The sequence below is a fragment of the Sorex araneus genome, chromosome 6, assembly GCF_027595985.1.
Source record: "Sorex araneus isolate mSorAra2 chromosome 6, mSorAra2.pri, whole genome shotgun sequence".
NCBI classification, from domain to species: Eukaryota; Metazoa; Chordata; class Mammalia; order Eulipotyphla; family Soricidae; genus Sorex; species Sorex araneus.
The window spans coordinates 132,802,053-132,823,780 of record NC_073307.1 but is presented as its reverse complement, the minus strand read 5'-3'; the positions used below and the strand labels follow the sequence as shown (position 1 = coordinate 132,823,780).

The following is a 21,728-nucleotide window of genomic DNA, read 5'->3' as shown; positions in this document are numbered from 1 at the left end:
GAGATGAGGAATTGCTTGTTGATGTGCTTTTGGAGAAAGAGTTGAACTTCAGTGGAAACAACTGTGATTTTTTTTTCTTTTTGGGTTACACCCAGGGCTGTTTTTTTACTGCACTCAGGAATTACTCCTGGTGGTGCTCAGGGGACCCTATGGGATGCTGGGGATTGAAACTGGGTCAGTCGCATGCAAGGCAAATGCTCTACCCACTGTACTATCGCTCCGACCCAACTGTGAGTTTTTAGAGAGAAGGCAGAGTAGCAGCAAAAGCACATACACAGAAAAGAGAAGGGGCAAAGTAGGAATGAAAAACCAGTAATAATGTGTCTTTCTGTTCATTGACTGTACATGGCACTTAGCCCTAGAATTTAGTCATGTTATTTTTCATAATCTTCACTGGATACAATAGGGATTATGACATTTGCCTTGTAAGCATCCCAACCCTGTTTAATCCCTGACACTGTGTATCTCCCCCTGAGCACTTCTAGGAGTGATCCCTGAGTACAGAGTCGGGACCAAGCCTTTAGCATTGTTGAGTGTGACCCAACCCTTCCTCCCAGAAAAAGAAATTTAGTTCTGCTTTTAGGCAGGTTAATTAATTTGCTTGAATGCCACAAATTGGAGCATGAGAATAAGCCACAGAAAAGCTCTGAGGGACTCCACAACCCCGCTTTGAAAGTCCCACAGTCTTACAGGAGGAGTTGTCATTCATGCTCCAGGCTCTCGATTTCTTTCATCTTCTCTTGGCTCTGTGGGAAGTTTTCTATATTCAAGGTCAATTGTTGTATCTTTTATTATAGGTGCACGGAAATTTTAAATTTGCCATCTGCAGCTCGGAGACTGTTCAATGAAAAGGGGAAGGAAATCTTTGCCCTTAAAGACCTACAAAGAGATGAACTGGTAAAGACATTTCGATCTTTGAGGAAACGTGAATTCATTTAAGGACTTTTAAGAAGTAGATATAAGCAAAAGAGAAAGAATAAGTATCATCTATAATCTTAGCATCTAGAAAGATCTACAAAAATATCTTAGTGCATATACTACAAAATTATTTATACCAAAGATTATCAAATATTTTCTGTAAGATAGCAAATATTTTCAGGTCATATTGGTTGGTAGCTCTACAACAACAACTCTGTTATTGTATCATAAAAGCAATCAGAAAAATGTGAGTTAATAGGCATAACTATGTTATAATAAACCTTTATTTACAAATTCAGGCAGCAAGTCAGATTTGCACCTCAGCCATACTCTGCTAATCCTCTGATTACTACCCTCACTTATTCCCTCCTTCCATCCCATCTCCATCTCTTTCTCTATCCCTTTTCCCAACCATCTTTCCTCCCTTCATCTTCCCTTTCTCCCTTCTTCCTTCCTCCACTTTTGCCTTCCTTCCTTTCCTTATTTCCCTCTTCTTCCCTTAAAAAACATTTTATAAATACCTTTGGATATTTATAAAATATTTATAAAATATAAAAAACCAAAGGAAGTTTTAAAATAGTACTGAAGTGTACATTTTTTTCAGTATAACACTATTGAGATCTTCAAGTGGCTGCATTTATCAATCGTGTGTGCCTTTTTATCACTGATTTCCTTCCTACAACGGTTTATTTAGCCATGTGAGATGTTTTGATTGTATGCAGTCTCAGCTACTGCAAATAATGCTAGTGGGGACCATCGATGTGATGAGAGACTTATTTCTTTGTCAGGTATATGTTTCATGTGGAGAGAACTGGATCAATCCTGACCTGTCTATTGCACGGCAAAAGAAGCAAATCTTCCTGAGGAATCTCACTTCAGATATTTCTAAAATTCAGGCCTTCTGTTGTATGCGTAATATGGAGGGTAAGCACTGGAACTATTTCCTTTGATATAGACAGGCCATGTGAAATGTTGAATATGATTGATTTAATGTTTGGAGAGCAGCAGGATTTTCCAAGCTGTGTTGGGCAGGTTGGGAGACCCGGGAGGGTCCTAGAACTGTTGTGACAATACCCTGCCAACAGGGCTGCTGGTTCAATGCAAAGATGTGGTGCTGCTCAGACCCTGAGACTCCAAGCACCACTGGGGCCACCTCTGACGTGTTCATGAGACTATCTGGGGCCAGGGAGCACATTAGATACTAGTAGATCATGAGCATTCATTTCTGAAATGTCTCCCCAGATTGAAAACAATAAAAAAAAAAACCCACAAAAACCCTTTAAGCATTTTTGCTTGTCTTTGTGCCATGCCCAGTGAAGCTCAGGAGGGGTGATTCCTGGCTCTGTGCACAAGAATTACTCCTGGTGGACTCAGGGGACCATATAGGTGCTAGGGATCGAGCCTGGGTCAGCTGCATGCAAGGCAAGCACTGACCTGCTCAACTGTCTCTCCAACTCACTTCAAGCATTTTTAAGGAAGTCATATATTACTATTACCTTTTGCTGTTTAATTCTTTAGACTAATTTATATAATTAACATGATTGTATGTTTTAAATTACACTGCACTTTGGGTATACAAAGAAAACAGTTTCTTAATTTGTCTTCCATGTATCTCACCAACTGTGTGAGCCTCGTAGCTTTACTGAAGAAAATATTTTAAATGTCCACCAAGATGACATTTTTAAAAAAATATATAAGGATTTATTACTTAAAAAATCATTTAAAACTGGCTTTCAAAATGGCAAGTATGTTTCTAAATATACATTAAATTTATTAATATTATTCTACTCAAGTCTCTCTCAGAAACAGGCCTCAAACCATTGTTTGTTATATGACAATACCAGCCTTTTTTTATTTTAATTTTTTGATTTTAACTTTTTATCTAGTCACCATGCAGTTATAAAGTTATTCATGATTTGGTTTCATTGAAATCATCTCTTTCAGGTGGGCTTGTTGATTTACAGTTTCCAAAGTATTGCTTTTAGTCCCTTTCTAGAAAGGAAGGGAAGAAGGTGCAGGATCTGTCTTTTTTTTTTCTTTTTGGGTCACACCCGGTGATGCACAGGGGTTAATCATGGCTCTGCACCCAGGAATTACTCCTGGCTGTGCCCAGGGGACCATACAGGATGCTGGGAATTGAACCCGGGTCTGCTGTGTGCAAGGCAAATGCTCTACCCACTGTACTATCGCTCCAGCCCCAAGTGCAGGATCTCTTCATCTGTAAGCCTATCTAGCTGAAGCCTGGTGACTGTGTTCCATCCTTTTGGCCCAGGTAGTGCTTTGGGTGGGTTGGTACTTCCTGTCTGCCTCAGCCTACCCTCTGCCCCTTCTGGCCCTGTGGTAGGGAGGCCATCTGTTTGGTCCTCTACATCACTGCTTGGCAGCCACTTCTATAATGTGACTCTCAGCAAATCTTGGTTCATGGTTGCACCTCACAGATTACAGGTTCTAGTAGGTGGGCCTCAGGTTGGAAGGGCTGGGGCATCTTGAGAGGTGACTGCAGCATTGTGAACAATAGGTTATATCTTTACATTTCTTTCCTGTGGATACTATAAGAAAGTGAAGCCTTTTAGGACAATCATGGCTATCTGCCTTCCACTATCTTCTCCCTCAGAATCCCTAGGGCTCAGAAACAGGGTCTTGCGGCCTTACATGCTGAGGAAAAAGGAAGCCCAGATAGAGAAGGGACCACTGAGTAAGTAAGGGATGCTAAGAGGGCCCGTTGCAAATGGGAGATGCGGGCTGAAAGTAGATGATAGGCTGAACATGATGGCCACTTAATACCTTTGCTGCCAACCACAACACCCAAAAGGAGAGAGAGAAAGAGCAAAAGGGAATGCCCTGCCACAGAGACAGGGTGTGTGTGTGTGGGGGGGCGCGGAGGATGGGATGGGGGTGGTGGGAGGTATTCTGGGATTGGTGGTGGAAAATGGGCACTGGTGGAGGGATGGGCACTTGACCACTATGACTAAAATGCAAGCACGAAAGTTTGTAAGTCTATAACTGTACCCCACGGTGATTCACTAATAAAAAATTTTTAAAAAAGGTAACGGAACAGGGGCTTGTCTCTGAGCCAACTCAGGGAAAACTGTTTCTATGCTAAATAGGAGCTAAGGGCACTTGCAAGAGTCTCAAATCAGGTTAGAATCATTCTGTCTTACTCTCTTATGTGTCTCTGGTCTTCTGGCAACATGCTGTGCTTAAATGTCAAAGTCTTTTTGCACTTTGCTTTCCTTTTGTATAAGTTTTTGTATCCTCATGTCCTTTATCTCTCTTTTAAGACTACTTCAGGAACCACACAAAGGGTATATAGGTAGAAAGGCAAAGTGAAACAAGGATTTAATATAATTTGAAATATGACCCTCTATGTATATCAAATGCAATACGTACTATAAGTGTATATCAAAAATGTGCAAGGAGCTTTCCATATCATTCAAGAAATTAGGACTTACCTGGGAGAAGTTGGGAATGCCAAAGCATGATCTGGAGTCTAGCTTTTTTAAACTGTGGGTTCTGATTCCATGCTGATAGGAAGTTGTGAAAAATTCGGCAATAGTAAATGGTTTATGAATGCACAATGACCCCAAATTAATTCAAAATCAAACCTATTATGAATCTGATCTGTTTCTGTTTAAGAGCCATGCTCAGGAATTACTTTGCCTTGCTCTGCTCTAGAGACACATATCTATGGAGAACGAGCCAGAGCCAGAGAGTACATTCAAGGGACTGAGCATATATTTTGCAGGCCAAAGAGAAGCTACTTCGATAAGTCAAACATGCTCCATACTGCATGGTCTCCTGAGCATCACCAGGAACAATCCCTGAACAGAGGTGGGAGTAGTCCTTGAACCCACCTGGCATGGGACCAGCCCCTCCAAAATAATGCAGCCCATTTGAGAAGTTATAATTGACAATAACTAACTTACCTTTGTAATGGCCTATTCTTTAGTCCTTTACTCTAAGAGAAGGAAAGAATCCAAGAAGTTTAATTTGTGCCTCCAATTTGCATTTTCAGAGAACAATTATCAATCTCTTTAATATCAAAGAATATGCTCTTTCATATCAGACAGCTGGAAATTTTCTGCACCTTTATTTTAATGTGTTTTCAAATTCCAAGAGCTCTACAGTCATCACTAACATGTCCTTGCGATTGATTCGTGCATTTCTCTCCAGCTCTTGTTTTAGAAGTCCAAAGTGACATTGTGCCTGGTGCCAAGCTTGCTGTGCATAAACCCGCAGCAATTTTCAGAGAAGAGAAGCACATTATAGAACCACAGGAAGAGCCAATGCAAAAAAATGCTTTAACAACGGAAAATGCTCCCAGTGAAATTCTGTAAGTAATCATTGTGGCCACAAAAGCTACCTGGTTGCTATTTGAACTCAGCTCATTAGCTGGCGAACAGCACAGAGCCCATGCAGGGAGCCCATGCCAGGCCTTCGAGACTGGTGTCAGTTGAAGAGCTAGTATTTAATTAGTTTCCTGGCCAATGGATGGAGCTAGCCCTTCAATGTTTAACCAGCTCAGTGATTTACTTTCAGTAATTTTGTTATAATGTTACAGTTTTTGACAGACTAGAATTTTTGAATTGAAGACATTTATTTGAGGAATGAAGCTGGTTTTGAGTCTATCTATATGTGTGGACTTCGGGAGCAATTAGTCTTCTTACTTAATGTAGGGTCAAGTTGTATGCAAGTTAAAATACTGGTGTAATTCTGAAAGACTGAAATATCCTTCTTTGTTGGTCTTTATCACTATAATCTCTTTCCAATCCACTTTGAAGTCCATTCTTGGATAACTGCCTTCTAAAACATAGTCTTTCTCATACAGTTTTCCAAAAGCTTCCTATGATAAACCATATAAATAAACATATATGTGTGTGTCTATATATATATATGCATGTGCATGTGTGTGTCTATATATATATATAGACACACACGTGCACATGCACTGCACACACACACACATGTATATTTGGAATTCAAGACCTATGGACCATCGGTCTGACGTGTCATTAACCCCATTTATTACACCACACTTGCCTCTATTCTACACTTTCTGCCCCACAAATCCCAAGTTCTGGATGTGCACTTAAGAGCTATAGCTGGAATCAGCATATTCCATTTAGGCACAATTTACAGTCTTTGGGTCACATACTCATTTCTCTCTATCCAAAGTGTCCTGCATTTATCTCTGTGTGAAATTTTTTTAAAAAAATTGAGGCATCATTGCTTTATAGTATTGTGAAAATTGTGAAAATTCTGGTGTGGATCCTTTGACTTCAGTGTCTCTGGATTCTACATTGTGATCCTCACCAGTAGCTTGGTTTCCACCTAACACCATGCAGGTGACCCCTGCCCCTTTCCTTGTTTCACTTCACTCCCCAACATCCCCTATTCTATCGTCAGAATCTAAGAGGGTTTTTTTTCTTGTTTTATGTGAAACAAAATTCTTTGTATTCCTCATAGGGGTGAAATAATGTACGACTCTATCTCAGTCTGAGAGAGTATAGCATAGTATCTCTTAGATTCACCTAGGTTGTCACAAATGGAAGTCTTTAAGAAAAACATCTGAGCAATATTTCATTCTATATATTGAGAGTCTCTTGCCCCTGCACCTGGCTGTCTTATAGCCTAGTTCTCCCTCTAGGAGAACCTGGCAAGCTACCGAGAGTTTCCTGCCCACATGGGAGAGCCTCGAAAACTCCCTGTGGTGTATTCATATGCCAAAACCAGTAATAATGCTGGGTCTCATTCCCCTGACCCTGAAAGAGCCTCCAGTGCAGCACCATTGGAAAAGACGAGTAAAGAGAGGCTTCTAAAATCTCAGGGCTAGGATGAATGGAGACGTTACTGAGACCGCTCGAGAAATTCAATGATCAACGAGATGATGATGATGATGATGATGATGATGATGATGATGATGATGATATATTGCCATATCTTTTTAATTCACTCATCCATGAGTACTATGCCCATCTGTTTGTTTGTTTTTGGCATTTGGGATCACACCCAGCAATGCTTAGGCTTTATTACTGACCCTGCACTCAGGAATTACTGCTGGCAGTACACAGGGGACCATATGGGATGCTGCGGTTGAACCAGGGTTAACCATGAGCAAGGCAAACATTCTACCCACTGTACTCTCTGCCCCCTACCTCCCCATCTATTTGTTCTTATGCCACACCAAGCTATATTCAGGGCTTACTCTAGGCTCTGTGCTCAGTGATCACGCCTGGAGGGTTCCCAGCACTATATACTGCCAAGGATTGAATCAGGGGTGGGTGCGTCCAGAAAAAGGGTTTTACCTGTTATACTGTCTCTCTGCACATGTTTATTTCCTCTGCACATTTTTTTCTGCATGCTGTTTTCACTCAGGGCACCCTAGGAGGGGTGGATGAGAACCCTTCCCACCCCAAGGAATCCAGCCCCGGCAGCCAACCTCCACTACCTAACCGCCGCCACACTCCAGGCCACTTTCTGGACACATTATAAGACACTTCCTATTCATTTTTCATAATTACAGCACCATATTTGATGGAATTCAGACTATAGGCAATGAATCATATAGAGTTATATACATATATATATATATGAATCACGAATCACGAAATCCCATTGATCGTCGATTTCTCAAGCAGGCTCAGTAACCTCTTCATTCGTCCTATCCCTGAGATTTTAGAAGCCTCTCTCTGCTAGGCCTTCCCAACGATGCTGCATTGGAGGCTCTTTCAGGGTCAGGAGAATGAGATCCAGCTTGTTACTGGCTTTGGCATATGAATATACCATGGGAAGCTTGCGAGGCTGTCCCATGTGGGCAGGACACTCTCAGTAGCTTGCTAGTTTCTCCCAGAGGGAGAAGTAGGTTATAAGATACCACCTCTGGGTGCTTGCTTTTAAATCTCTGGATGTTTGCTGTTGATGGGATTACACACACCTGGGTTCCTCTGCAGGTACCTTCATGCGTGAGGCTTGTCCGAACGTGTGGAGAGGGGCCTTGAGCATGGCTGTGGCTAGGTTCCAGTGGTCTTTGGCCACCAGGGAGCTCTGCTCAGGGCAGGGAGGGAAGCTGGAGCCCATCCCCTCCAAGGGGCCCTGGGGAAGACAGCCAGGCATGCGGGCAAGAGACTCTCTGATATATATATATGATATATATATATATCATATATATATATATATCATATATATATATCTTGGAGAACATGGCAAGTTACAGAGAGTATCCTGCCTGCACGAGCAGAGTCTGGCAAGCTACCCGTGGCGTATTCGATATGACAAAAACAGTAATGATAGGTCTCATTCCCCTGACCCTGAAAGAGCCTCCAATCAGTTGGGAAAGAAGAGTAAGGAGAGGTTGCTAAAATCTCAGGGCTGGGAGGGATAGAGGTGTTACTGGTGCTTGCTTGAGTAAATCAATTAACAACGGGATGACAGTGATATAGTGATTTTTTTTATAGTACCATGTGCTAATCGATTGCGCCACTGGAGCTCCATAGCACAGCAGGTAGGCCATTTGCCTTGCATGCGGCCGACCAAGGTTCTATTCCTCCGTCCCTCTCAGAGAGCTCAGCAAGCTGCTGAGAGTATCCCACCCACAAGGCAGAGCTTGGCAAGTTACCAGTGGCATATTCGATATGCCAAAAACAGTAACAACCAGTCTCACAATGGAGATGTTACTGGTGCCCGCTCGAGCAAATCGATGAACAACGGGACCATAGTGCTACAGTGCTACATTATTTTTTATAAATTTATTTATTGAATCACTGTGAGAGCAGTTATAAAGCTTTCAGGTTTAAGCCGCGGTCATACAATGATGAAACACCCGTCCATTCACCAGTGCGTATTTTCTACCACCAAAACCCGAGATACCCCCATCGCACACCCTCCCCCTACCTGTGTGGCAGATGATTTCTACATTACTCTCTCTCTACTTTGATTACATTCAGTACTTCGACACCAGACCCACCATTATTATTTGTAATTTTACCCCAACACTTAGATCTGCCTAAAAGGTAACATTAGACAATTTGTTTTCTATTGCTGATTATGAATAGCATATGATGTTGCACGGCCATGATAGCGACCACATGATTTTGGAATTCGGAAATTTTAGGTTTCAAGATTTATTTCTGAGTCTCTGGGATCATGGTCATTAAGCAACTTGATCAGGAGCCAGAGAAGCTGTTCATGGGTTCAACTCGGGGTCTCACGGGGTCTCATTGGGGCTGGGGAGGAAAGGACCGACTCCACCCCTACCCCGTGAGGCCTCTCATGCCTTGTCACTTTGGGCCCATACCTGACTGTCCATGGGCCTCTGGAAGATGGCAGCCCCCGAGCCACCAGGGCAAACAGGCGGTGCTCTGCACATTTTTAAATTGGGTTTTTTAGGTGATGACTTGTTAAATTGTATAAATTTTTAATGTATTTTTCAGATATACAATTTGAAAATATCTCCTCCCATTCTGTTGGTGACCTTTTATTTTGATATTGGTTTCTCCCTGAAAAATTATATCTAGTAAAATCATATTTATGTAAGATATAATTAAACAGAAAATAATCAGTGTTTAATTACCATTGTAATAATTGTCAAAACAAATTTACGTATTATAGTCCAAACTTTTTTTGTTTTTGCTGTTTGGGTCACACCTGGCGATGCTCAGGGGTAATTCCTGGCTCTGCACTCAGGAATTACTCCTGGCAGTGCTCAGGGGACCATATGGGATGCTGGGAATCGAACCTGGGTCCAGCCGTGTGCAAGGCAAATGCCCTACCCACTGTGCTATTGCTCCAGCCCCAAGTCCAAACATTTTAAAGATTGTTTCTAGCCTCAATTATAAGTGCATACTTTTAGGTGAGAATCAAACTTCCTCATTTGATAGTGATTTTTATCTAGTCCTATTGTCCTCACCCGCACTGAAGTGCCTGGCAAGCTCCCCGTGGTGTATTCCATATCACAAATACAGTAACAATAACAGTCTCATTTCCCTGACCCTGAAAAAGAGCCTCTAGTCGTTGGGAAAGACGAGTAAGGAGAGGTTGCTAAACCTCAGGACTAGGATGAATAGAGATGTTACTGGCGCCCGCTCGAGTAAATCAATGAACAGTGATGACAGTGATACAGTGATTGTCCTGACACTAGCAAGTACCTGAAGATATTTTTCAGAGAGAATGATTTGACTGCGTATTAAGAATCTTCATCAATGGTTAGGTCATTAAGTACACATATTCCCAACATTCTATTGAATCGTTGTGTTAAAGAATGTAGGGGGGACCAGAGAGAGTGTGGCAGGTTAGGTGCTTGCCTTGCATGCAGCCGTCCTGGATTCGATCCTCAGCATGCTATATGGTCCCCTGGGCCTTGTCAGTGGTAATCCCTGAGCAATGAACCAGGAGTAAGCCCTCAGAAATGCCAAGCGTAGTACCAAAACAAAGAAAGAAAGAAAAAGAAAGAAAAAAAAGAGAGAGAGAGAAAGAAAGAAAGAAAGAAAGAAAGAAAGAAAGAAAGAAAGAAAGAAAGAAAGAAAGAAAGAAAGGAAGGAAGGAAGAAAGAGAGAAAAAAGAGAGGGAGGAAGGAAGAAAGGAAGGAAAAATAAAGAAAGAGAGAAAGAGAGAAAGAAAGAAAGAGAGAAAGAAAGAGAGAGAGAGAGAGAGAGAGAGAGAAAGAAAGAAAGAAAGAAAGAAAGAAAGAAAGAAAGAAAGAAAGAAAGAAAGAAAGAAAGAAAGAAAGAAAGAAAGAAAGAAAGAAAGAAAGAAAGAAAGAAAGAAAGAAAGAAAAAGAAAACCAAAAAACTGTAGGGGCCAGAGAGAATCCAAAGGACTGAGCATGTACAAAGCAGGCTTTAAATGTGTGTTCCTGAAAGCACCACTAGGAGGGGAAGGGCAAGTGGGGGAGGGGGAAGGGTACAGGAAGGGGCATCTTAGTTACTAACTGCTCTTGGGGGAAAAATCAGCAAAATTTAACAGTAAAGCACAAGCGTTTTCTGAAACTAAAGGTTCTCGTGTGACTCATAGATTATAGAGTTCCTTAAAGTCTAGAGTTCTTGTGCTAAGAGTGATGGAATCTACTCAAAGCATAATTCAGGAATCTCTGCAAGTCCTGGGTAGGTTCAATCTCTTCTTGAGTTCAGTCTCTTTTTCCTACTGGTTGCAGCTCACTGTTTCCCAACGCAAGTCCTTCGGACATTGGACTCATAGTTCAGAATGGTTCCCTCCTAGGATTTCGTCTGATTTTATATATTATGCCCTGTTCGTCTTTTACTTTACAATTTCTTTTTAATGTTTGAAGCTCACCATCATCAGCCAACTGTTTGTTTTTTCATTTTACGATAACAGTATTAGTATCTTTTAGTAATAAAAGAAAAAAAAAGATGTTTTACTATATCTTCCTCACTTTTTGCTCTAACTTTTACAAATTCTCTTTTACTAGTTCTTTGAACCATTTCTGATGACTTGTCTCTACATCATCTTACATTAGAGAGTGTCTAGGACTTCCCCAGAACTTTATTACATATGTTCATTTGAGGTTCTAACATATCTGAGAAGTGGGATGTTTTAATGAGGGAGATTCATAAACAAGGGACTGAAACATGAATCTAGGAATCCTTTTGATATCTGGCGTTTTTGTAATGTTGCTGGTGAAAAATGGTAAGTAAACTGGAAATGAGACTCTGGGAGCACTTGACCTTTGCTTTGATGTATGTGTAAGAAAAGTCTTTGAAGCCTAGGGATGGGGTCAGAAAGCGTTCTCATTTTCTACCTGATTCTTATGTTGTACAGCACCCTCTACACACACACACACACACACACACACACACACACACACACACACACACACACACACACACACACCTGTCCCCTCTGTGACATGCTCATCCTCTCAAATAAGCCAAACAGATACTTCTTAGAGGTCTTTCTACTTGTTTTTTTCTCTGTCTGGAATGTTCTCCCTCCTCTCACAGGGTTGCCTCCTTCCCATTTGCTGGTGTGAACTCAAACACCATCTTTCTGAAGAGCTTTTTCTGCATACACAGTGTAGACAGTTCACTTTGATCCATTTTCTACCACAACCATGTTTTAATCACTTCAGAATAATAGGGATAAATAACCTCTTTACCTTCTTTCTTTTCAGTCTATCTACTATCTTGTGCCACCCCACTGAATGTAAGCTCTGTGAATCCTGAAAATTTTTGATTATTATTGTACTCCCCATACTGAGAACTCTGTGCCTGGCACATAGATGCTGAATAAATATTAGTTACTTGAATGAATAAATAGATCTGGTGAATGGTTTTCAGTATGGATAAATGAGTGCATGGAAAGTTAAATCATTTAATAAAGCAAGATGAAAAAAGTAAAACAAGGTGCGTTTTTAAATGAGTTCTAAAATTAATTGTATTTCATTTTCTGGCATTGCAAAGAATATAGATAAACTTCAAGTTAGAAAATGTAACATCAGGATTGGAGGGCAGGGAATTTTTTACAACTTTGTAAATATGTTTAAAATGAAGAGGATTTAAAAAAAAAACTTGGTGGAAAAACTATATGCTATTCTGCCACAAGATGGCAGTGTTGTTGTTTACTGTCAACTAAGATTCTTGACGAGAAACTCCTAGTTCTGCAGTTCTGAATGCATCTATTGTAACCCACCAATTTCAGGTCCATGTAATTATTATTTTTTTTAACATTTGAAAACTATATGTTCTTTTCTTCTAACACAGGAGTTTTCCCTAAAGATTTTGGTAATTTGATACTGATTGCAATTAAATGAAATTATCACAAACACTTGGGAAATTGCCCTTACCCCCCAGAGAACTTTATTTACATATGGGCATATTTAGAGTTCTGAAATATGCTCACTGCTGGGCAAGTCTCATATTGCCTTCAAGACCTCATGAAGGCAAATATGCCCTGAACAGTGACCCAGAACTCTTACCCTCCTGGTCATCTCTGTTATGTATTTTTTTTTTTTTTAAAAAGGGGGGAAACAGAGGTACAGAGGTTAAGGCATATGCCTTGCATGTGGCATGCCCTGCACAAGAAGGAGCCCCGGGCATTATAAGCTGAAACCCTGGGGCTTTCTCAGCATCGAAAGGGCCTTGGTGATCTCTGTATTACAGATCCTGAGCACCCTTGAACCACAGGCCAGGCTAACCGAGAATTGCTGAGAGTAGACAAACATTGCTTAGACTGCTATGTCCTCATAACACCCAAGAAACCAGAAGACTGTCTCAGTAACTCACACCAGGGTTGTATGAGGGGTGTTCATACACAAATCTCCATCAAAAGTTGGCACATATTGTCCATGCTATTTGACTCTCTAGATTTTCCCATTAAGAGAAAAAAATAAGTGAATTAAGGTTCCTAACACCCAATGAGTAAACTTTTTGAAACGCAGGAGTCTAGGCTGTACTGTTCCAGACAGATTATGATTCGCTCATGGGGTAGGACATCACATTATATGCTCATTATAAATTTCTTGATCTTATAATTTTTGAAATATGGCACATGGCCCATTTTTTCTGAGTGAACACACATATATATATACATATAAAACAAATGATATATAATATGCGGTTGGTGAATTTTCTTTCTGGTCATTCAGTAAGGATGTTGCTTTCATAGGATGTTGACTTGCTTTACAAATCCAACAATATGCTTTGGGATAAGATCAGAATGTACCTCAGAGAAGTTCTTTAAGTATACAACAGAGTTCTTAGGCCTGTGTTCATTTCTGAACCTTTATAGCGATTCCCATGCAAGAGCCCATCTGCGAATGGAGGCTTGTCACACGCTGCTCAGGTATGCCTGGCAGGGCGCTTTCCATGGCTTCGATGTAGATGGCAGTCCTCCAAAGAGAATGGAAGAAGGATTCTTTGACCGTGAGGAACCACAGAAGAAACACTGGTAAAAAAAAAAAAAAAAAAAAAGCAGTTGCAAGGGATTCCTGTTAGACATTTCTACCAGTTCATAAATTTGCATAATATGGAGCAAAAGTATTCCAGAGAGCTTACATTACTACTATTTATATTAATATCACTTTTGTGCTATGTAATGTAATTTTGGCTAATGTAATTACAAAATCTTTGGGAAGATCCTTATTATTTTTATCATGTGTTATGAGTTTCTCATGCACTGCTGGCGTTTGGGGGGAAGGGGACATTTGCATACCCTGTGGTACTCTGGAACTATTCCCGATTCTTCGGTTAGGAATGATACTTGGTGGTGGCTTGGAAGCTCATTGGGGATGCCAGGGACTTGAACCAGGATTGGCGGGATGCAAAGTAAATTCATTAACCCCTGTACTATCTCTCTAGTAGCCCCGCTGTGTTTCTATTAAAACACTAAGTTCATTCATCTTTGCCTCCTAAGGACTTAGCCCAGAGCTTATGTATTTATTGAATGAACGTGTAAATAGATATATGAATAAGAACATTTGATGCTCTGATGTCTTTTAAAATTTAGTAAAATAGGAGCTGGAGCGATAGTACTGCAGGAAGGGTGCTTGCTTCGCATGCAGCCAACCCAGGTTCTGACCCCAGCACCACAGATGGCCCATTGAGCTCCATCAGGAGTGATTTTTGAGCACAAAAACAGGAGTAACCACTGAGCACTGCTGAGTATACCCCTGCCAACCCCACCCCCCAAAATTAGTAAATTGAAGGTTCTGCCTTTTGAATTCTTTCTGGTCTAATGAAATGACAGTAATTTATGCTTCTTATATTGTTTCATAATCTGTTGGCCTCTACTTAGCAGCAGCTCCCATAAATTAAACAGTTTTAATACTTTGAAATTTTCATTAGCCTACCCATATAGTAGGGGCTTAATAGATGATTACAAACTAATTTAATTGCTCATGCATCATGATGTTTAGTATGTTTAAGCTTGTTTAACATCTCAGGATCCTTAATAAATTTCTTTAAACTGGCTTATTTTTGTCATAGTTTCCTGTTAAGGCAAAAGAAAATATGGAGAATGATGTTTCTAGGGAATACTACAGAGAAAGAAACAATAATTTGAACAGAGATCCATTCTTGCTTTCAAATCTATATGCCCTCTCTCCTTTACCTACCTCTTCTTTGAGTTTTTTTCTTTATCCTCTTTAAACTGCCTCTTCTCAGTTTCTTTTATTCTTTGCTATGAATTTCTTATGGTCTCCTGGATAAACATTTATTTCTGCTACAAAATATACTCAGAATTCTACTTTTTAAATATTTGCTTGCTAGTACAGGGCAAATAACATTGCTGCTGTCCTAATAGTGCCTCACCATTATAAGTGAAGTTGGTTTGCAGAGGATCACTTGCCAGCAGTAATAACAAATTCTATCATGCTAAATGCTTGGGATGCTATCTGCCACTAATGGGATTTTCTTCATCTCAGCCAATTGCCAAAGCCAAGTCAATGGCAGAAGATTTGCCACCAGCAGTTTGAGTACCGAGACGGGCAGATTGTAAACCATGCTTCTCCTCAGCTAGTTGTGGGGGTACAAGGCCCCAATCTGCGTTCAGGCATGGAGGTTGTTTTGGTGGAGAAAAAAGCTGATGACAATCATCAATACTGGATGCACAAGGAAGGCAGCAGGTAAATCCATTATAGTTGGGTGATTCTGTATCAAAGATATTTGGGAACCTAAGAGGTCTGGCCACCGTGGTCCCTAAGGGGTAGGCCAAGGTATATTTGAGTGATATATATATATATATATATATATATATATATATATATACTGCCCACATGGGAGAGCCTTGCAAACTCCCCCATGGTGTATTCACATGCCAAAACCAGTAACAATGCTGGGTCTCATTCCCCTGACCCTGAAAGAGCCTCCAATGTGGCACCATTGGAAAGGATGAGTAAAGAGTAAAGAGAGGCTTCTAAAATCTCAGGGCTAGGACAAATGGAGTCGTCATTGAGACCGCTTGAGAAATTCAATGATCAACGGGGTGATGATGATGATGATGATGATGATGATGATGATGATGATGATGATGATGATGATATATAGCACTGTTGCACTGTTGTCCCATTGTTCATCAGTTTGCTTGAGCTGGCACCAGTAACATCTCCATTGTGAGACTTATTGTTACTGTTTTTGGTATTTTGAATATGCCACGGGTAGCTTGCCAGGCTCTGCCATGCGGGCAGGATACTCTCAGTAGCTTGCCGAGCTCTCCAAGAGGAACTGAGGAATCAAATTTGGGTCGGCCCCATGCAAGGCAAATGCCCTACCCACTGTGCTATCGCTCCAGCCCCATATATATACACACACACATATATGGTACATATATATATAGCTATATATAATATATATGCTACATGTATATCATTATTATCCCGTTGATGGTCAAATTTCTAGAGCGGTCTCCGTAACATCTCCATTCGTCCTAGCCCTGAGATTTTAGAAGCCTCACTCTACTCGTCCTTCCAACTATGCTGTACTGGAGGCTCTTTCAGGGTCAGGGGAATGAGACCCAGCTTGTTACTGGTATTGGCATATTAATACACCATGGGTACCTTGCCAGGCTCTCCCATGTGGACAGGAAACTCCCAGTAGTTTTCCAGGTTCTCCCAGGGGGAGAAGTAGGCTATAAGATATCACTTTGCAGCCGCGCACTTCCGGGAGCTTGCTTTTAAGTCTCTGGATGCTGGCCATTGACAGGATTACATGGCGCTGGGGCAGCCCCTGGGTGTGACCACATAGCTACTGGGAAATGGGAAATCTGAGCGGAGGAGGTCCAGTCCTAATCTGAGCAGGCTTGGAGGTCTCAGCCTCCTCCATATATATATATATATATATATATATATATATATATATATATAGCTATATTAATATGTGTGTATGTGTGTGTAGTTTAACTTATAATTATATTTGTTCTCTTACCTAGGGAAGTAAGAGAGAACAAAATCAAATATAAAATATAAAATTTAAAAGTAGTCTTGGGGACTGGAGCAATAGCACAGTGGGTAGGGCGTTTGCTTTGCACATAGTCGACCTGGGTTCGATTCCCAGCATCCCATATGGTCCCCCAAGTACTACCATGAGTAATTTCTGAGTGCATGAGCTAGGAGTAACCCCTGTGCATCGCTGGGTGTGACCCAAAAAGCAAAAAAAATAAATAAATAAAAATTTCAGTAGTTTTATCCTTCTGAAGATATTCTTATCCATATAACATCTATCTTGTCCATCCTGGATTCAGAAAAAAAAATATATCGTGTGATTTCCTGAGTTCATAGTTTTAACTGGACACTGAGGTTGAGAGAGAAATTAGACTCTCACCTAATTTTATTTTTTAATTGAAAGCATCAAGTAAATATTTTGGATAGGAAAACATTTAATATTCGTTCCCATATCAAATATTTGCACTACAGTTGGGTTTGGGTGGGGGGACCGGACAGGGTGGCACACTCCCAGCACTATTTGGTTGCTATTCCTTGTTCCGAGTTCAGAATGGCATGCAAGCAAGTGCCTTAACTTTTGTACTACCTCCCTAGCGCTTGCAGTATTTTTCATTACTTCAGTCTCCTGCTCTTCCATCTGCACACTTAACATGCCTTCTTTCCCTGTCCCATTTCCATCAAAGAACCAACTGATTCCACTCACATGCCAAAACATGAATTTTTACCTTAAATACATGTCAAATCATTTTTATGCCTGACTCTAGTTTGGGCTCAAGCGAATAGTTGTCAAAAGGTTATTTTTGAGAAAATCAGGGAAGGTTTGAAACAGCCTGGGTACCAGTTGTTATTAGAAATGTTAATTTTGTCATGTGTCATATTGGTTTAGTGGTTATGTTGAAAAAGGAAAAGTGCTAATCATTGGATACATGGTGCAATCTTTCTATAGACAATGAAAGTATGTCTGATTTGCTTTCTAGCAAATGCAAAAAAATTAAAAGTTTGGGGAAAGCTAGAAAAACAAAGAAAGGTATAATATTGATATTGGATAGGCCCAAGACAACTTCTGGCTTTGTGCATGTTCGGTCATTGCTTTAACAAGAAAGAAAACACTTGTATTAGATTGCTTTGCCTCAAATTCTACTAGGGGTGCTCAATGGTAAGGCTCTTCTGTCTCTGGAAATACCATACAGAATATGTGTTTGTGCATCTATGCAATGTGCATTTTTTTGGAGGTAGGTCTGGGAGAGAGCTGTGATTTTCACTGGATTAAAAAAAAAAAAGGTTTATGGTGTTCAAAATTGCTGCTCTGAGAGATTGCTTAAGCTTCGACAGGCGGCAGCAGTGGGTCCAACATGGGTAAGAGAGAAGCTAGGTCGATCCTGCTCACAGTTTCCTGCCTGTCCAAAAATGCAGGGTTTGTTTTTGATGGCTACAATGCCAGCATGAAGACAGACTGGCTCCTTTCACCCTGCCTAAGCTGCCTCTTTTGTGAGGAGCTAGACTATGTTCCTGCAAATAGTTTGCCATAGTGGACCAGAATTCAGAGGGCTGGGAATGGCAGTGTTTCTGGTACTGATGCCTTAGCCAACACCAAATTAAGAAAAGAAAATATCTATCTATCTATCTATTTATCTATCTATCTATCTATCTATCTATCTATCTATCTATCTATCTATCTATCTATTTCCTGCACTTACAGGACCAGTGTTACCTCATCTCTGCTTTCTGGAATTTGATAACACTGTGTAATCTTCCTCTTTCTGAATAATAGCAGTGGTCCTCCTTGAACCTCAGCTGGAGTTTGAGCAATGCTGATGAATGCAGTGGACACACCCAGGGATGAGAGAAGGCATGATGAGGTTGACTCAGGACCCCCTTGGTTGTTGAAAGAGAGGGTCAGCTTTCAGCCTTGCTCTCTGTCTGATACTGGCTTTATTTCTCATCAGCAGTGTCAGGGAGAAAGCAGAAGGTGGTTTAAATGAAAAACAGACAGAGAGGCTTGCCTAAAACTCTCTGAAATGTTGGGCCACCACAGCTCGGCCTCAGAAAATGGAACCACATGTAGCACAAAGGAAAAGTACACACAATCTCTTCCAACATCCTTTCAGTGTTCAGGACACTCTGTAACATCGTCATCTGGAGACCTCCCAGGTCAAATCACACAAGAGAGAAAGAGAAACAATTGGTGGAAGATGGTTGCATTGATTTGATTGATTCCTGATTAGAAACTCAGAGTCTAGAGAGAAAAAGTAGTTCCTTGTGGGACAGACAGTGAGACCACGATTTCCTCTTGGGCATGCAGGTCACCCTCTGGGTATCTCAGCAACACTTGCCTTGAGGATTAGATGCAGGCATGGTTCAGAGGAATGTGTGTCCCCGATGGAAGTGTGTCTACACAACAACTGTAATTCTGAGCTTTTTCCATAGTTCTCATTGGTATTTTGCTTTTTTCTCTTTCATGTCATTGGAAACTGGTAAATGGATGTGCCCTAGAGAATAGGGTAGATCTGCATTGTGTAGCAGAAACCTATTTACAAGTTTCTAAGAACCACACTTTCAATTTTCCGTATTTTGCTTAGACAACATGCTTGCATCTAGAAAGGCAACTAACTGCCAATCCAGAGTGTTGGGGAAGGAGCTCACTAACAACATAATGGAAGGAACCAGGTAGCTACTAATGTATTAATGATTTTCTACAGTTGTTCTTCCTTTTGGGCTTCTGGATATTGAACTCTCCTGATGTAACATATAATTTACGCAAGTTGTGCAAGAAATGAGCAAGGGAGCACAAAAATGGAGTAGGAAAGTGCCATAGTTTTCCACTTCTAGTCACAGAGAATGGACCATCAACTTTGGAGATACTCCAGCATCTTATTCCCATTTTTGTTGCTGGCAGAATCTAAGTTAATCATTTGGTCTCTGAAGGAAAATAAAGAAAACCCTCAGGGATGAAAAAAATCACTCTAACAGGACTCAAAACTATAGAGGGGAAAATATTGCATATGGGATTTGAAGCAGAAAGAGTTGTTTAAAATGTTTAAATCAGAGGGCTGGAGCAATAGCACAGTGGGTAGGGCATTTGCCTTGCACACAGCTGACCCGGGTTTGATTCCCAGCATCCCATTTGGTCCCTCGAACACTGCCAGGAGTAATTCCTGAGTGCAGAGCCAGGAGTAACCCCTGAGCATCACCAGGTGTAACCGAAAAAGCAAAACAAATTAAATTTAATTTAATTTAAAAAAATAAAATGTTTAAATCAAGGTAACCGGAAGAGATTAAGTGGCCTGAATCCCATCACACAATCACACAGAAAGGAAAGGAATTATACTAGCTATTGCTGGTACTAAGGAGATTTCATCTAGTCTTTGTCCCTCCCCTCCAACCCCCACCCCGCCCCTGTGCAAAGTATTATGTAGATATCTTTAAGCTTAAAGTTCTTGTAGAATTTAAACAAACCTACTTTGAACAAAGGCCAATCAACTACAGCATTCTAACAGGGAAAGTCAAGTCAACACTAAAAACAACGCAACACATCTGAGCAGGGTCTTGAAGCTGAGAGAAGTTGCACCCTCCATTAGGAAATAAAAGCATAGAAACTGCTACATAACTAATCTTGGATACCACAGTAGGCCATTGCAGGAAATGTGCAATCATTAATTCATTTGAATAATGCTGAGTGCCAATAAAAATGCAAAATGCAAGCTATGTTGCATGCTGAGTCCATGGAGATGATCAATGTTGAGTACCAGCTCTCCTGGTGAGCAGGGGTCCTGACAAATACTAAAAAAGATATTGGGGAAAATCAAGTACCCATTTTGGTCTTAAAATGATGCCTCATTAACTAACAATAGAAGGAAGACATGCATTGTAAGATTAATAGTGATTATCTTGTAGGAATTGAATCATGTTTCAAATTCTGTTATGGTTTTCACTATATTTTCCAGGACCTTGTAAACTCATTACAGTAAGGATGTATTGTTTTATGTCCAGAAATTAAACTAGATAGCTGCTGTATTTTTTTGTCTTGAAAAGGAAAAGAAAAATGTATGACTTTTTTAACTTCTCTTCTAACCTTCCCTCCACTCCCACCTCATTAAATTTTATAGTCAGGATGAGCTCTATTTTCCACAGCAGGAATGCCACTCAGGTCCGTAATGTAACTATGTTTACAGATGTAAAGAAATGACTTTTTCTATATAGACAAGAGCCGGGAATACTGGGTTCACCTTTGCTTTTAAGTGATGCAAGGAAAAGAATTGAAGAGGCTTTCTCAATCATTTTCATTTTGCTGTGCAGTCAGGAGATTTATGTTAGCTCCAAAAAAGAGCACTTTAAAATATTCAACATTTATCTTGGACTTTTACAGAAAGCTCGTTTAGGAAACAAAAGGAAAGAGTTTGAAGGAAAACTATTTTTAAAAATCATAACTGATAATCAGAGTAGTCAATGCTAAGAACTAGGCAATATTTCTGGTTTTGTTTATTTGTTTTTCATGTATTAACTCATTTAACTCTCCCAGAGAATCTTATGAAGTCTGCAAAATCACCCTATTTTAGATAATAAAGAAACTAATGCACAATGTGACTTAGTAAAACTAGGCAGCAACTGAAAAGGGGCCTCAGAGTTACATTTAAGCATAGTGGTCCAGAATTCACAGTGCCACACTCCTCTGTCAATAGCGAAACAGGGGAGGAAAGTGAATCCAAGAGGCAGTGTAGACCCAGAAACCACAAAGTAAAACAGGGGGCATTTTACATGAAGAAGAATTAACCTGATTAAAATATATATATGTATATTTAATATATATATATATATATACATACATACATACAGGACTGGAGCGATAGCACAGCATATAGGGCATTTGCCTTGCACGCAGCCGACCTGAATTCGATTCCTCTGTCCCTCTCGGAGAGCCTGG

At 40.5% G+C, this 21,728-nt stretch overlaps 1 protein-coding gene across 1 annotated transcript in view; it reads left to right on the top strand.

Annotated features, from left to right (window-relative positions):
• Positions 1-21,728, top strand: part of DCDC1 (doublecortin domain containing 1) — a 440,548-nt gene that overhangs the window by 373,162 nt on the left and 45,658 nt on the right. The window contains exons 23-27 of the mRNA XM_055142558.1: positions 798-897; positions 1,707-1,842; positions 5,092-5,251; positions 13,660-13,818; positions 15,293-15,493. Coding sequence (XP_054998533.1) covers positions 798-897; positions 1,707-1,842; positions 5,092-5,251; positions 13,660-13,818; positions 15,293-15,493 — 756 coding nt within the window. The remainder of the gene's footprint in view (positions 1-797; positions 898-1,706; positions 1,843-5,091; positions 5,252-13,659; positions 13,819-15,292; positions 15,494-21,728) is intronic.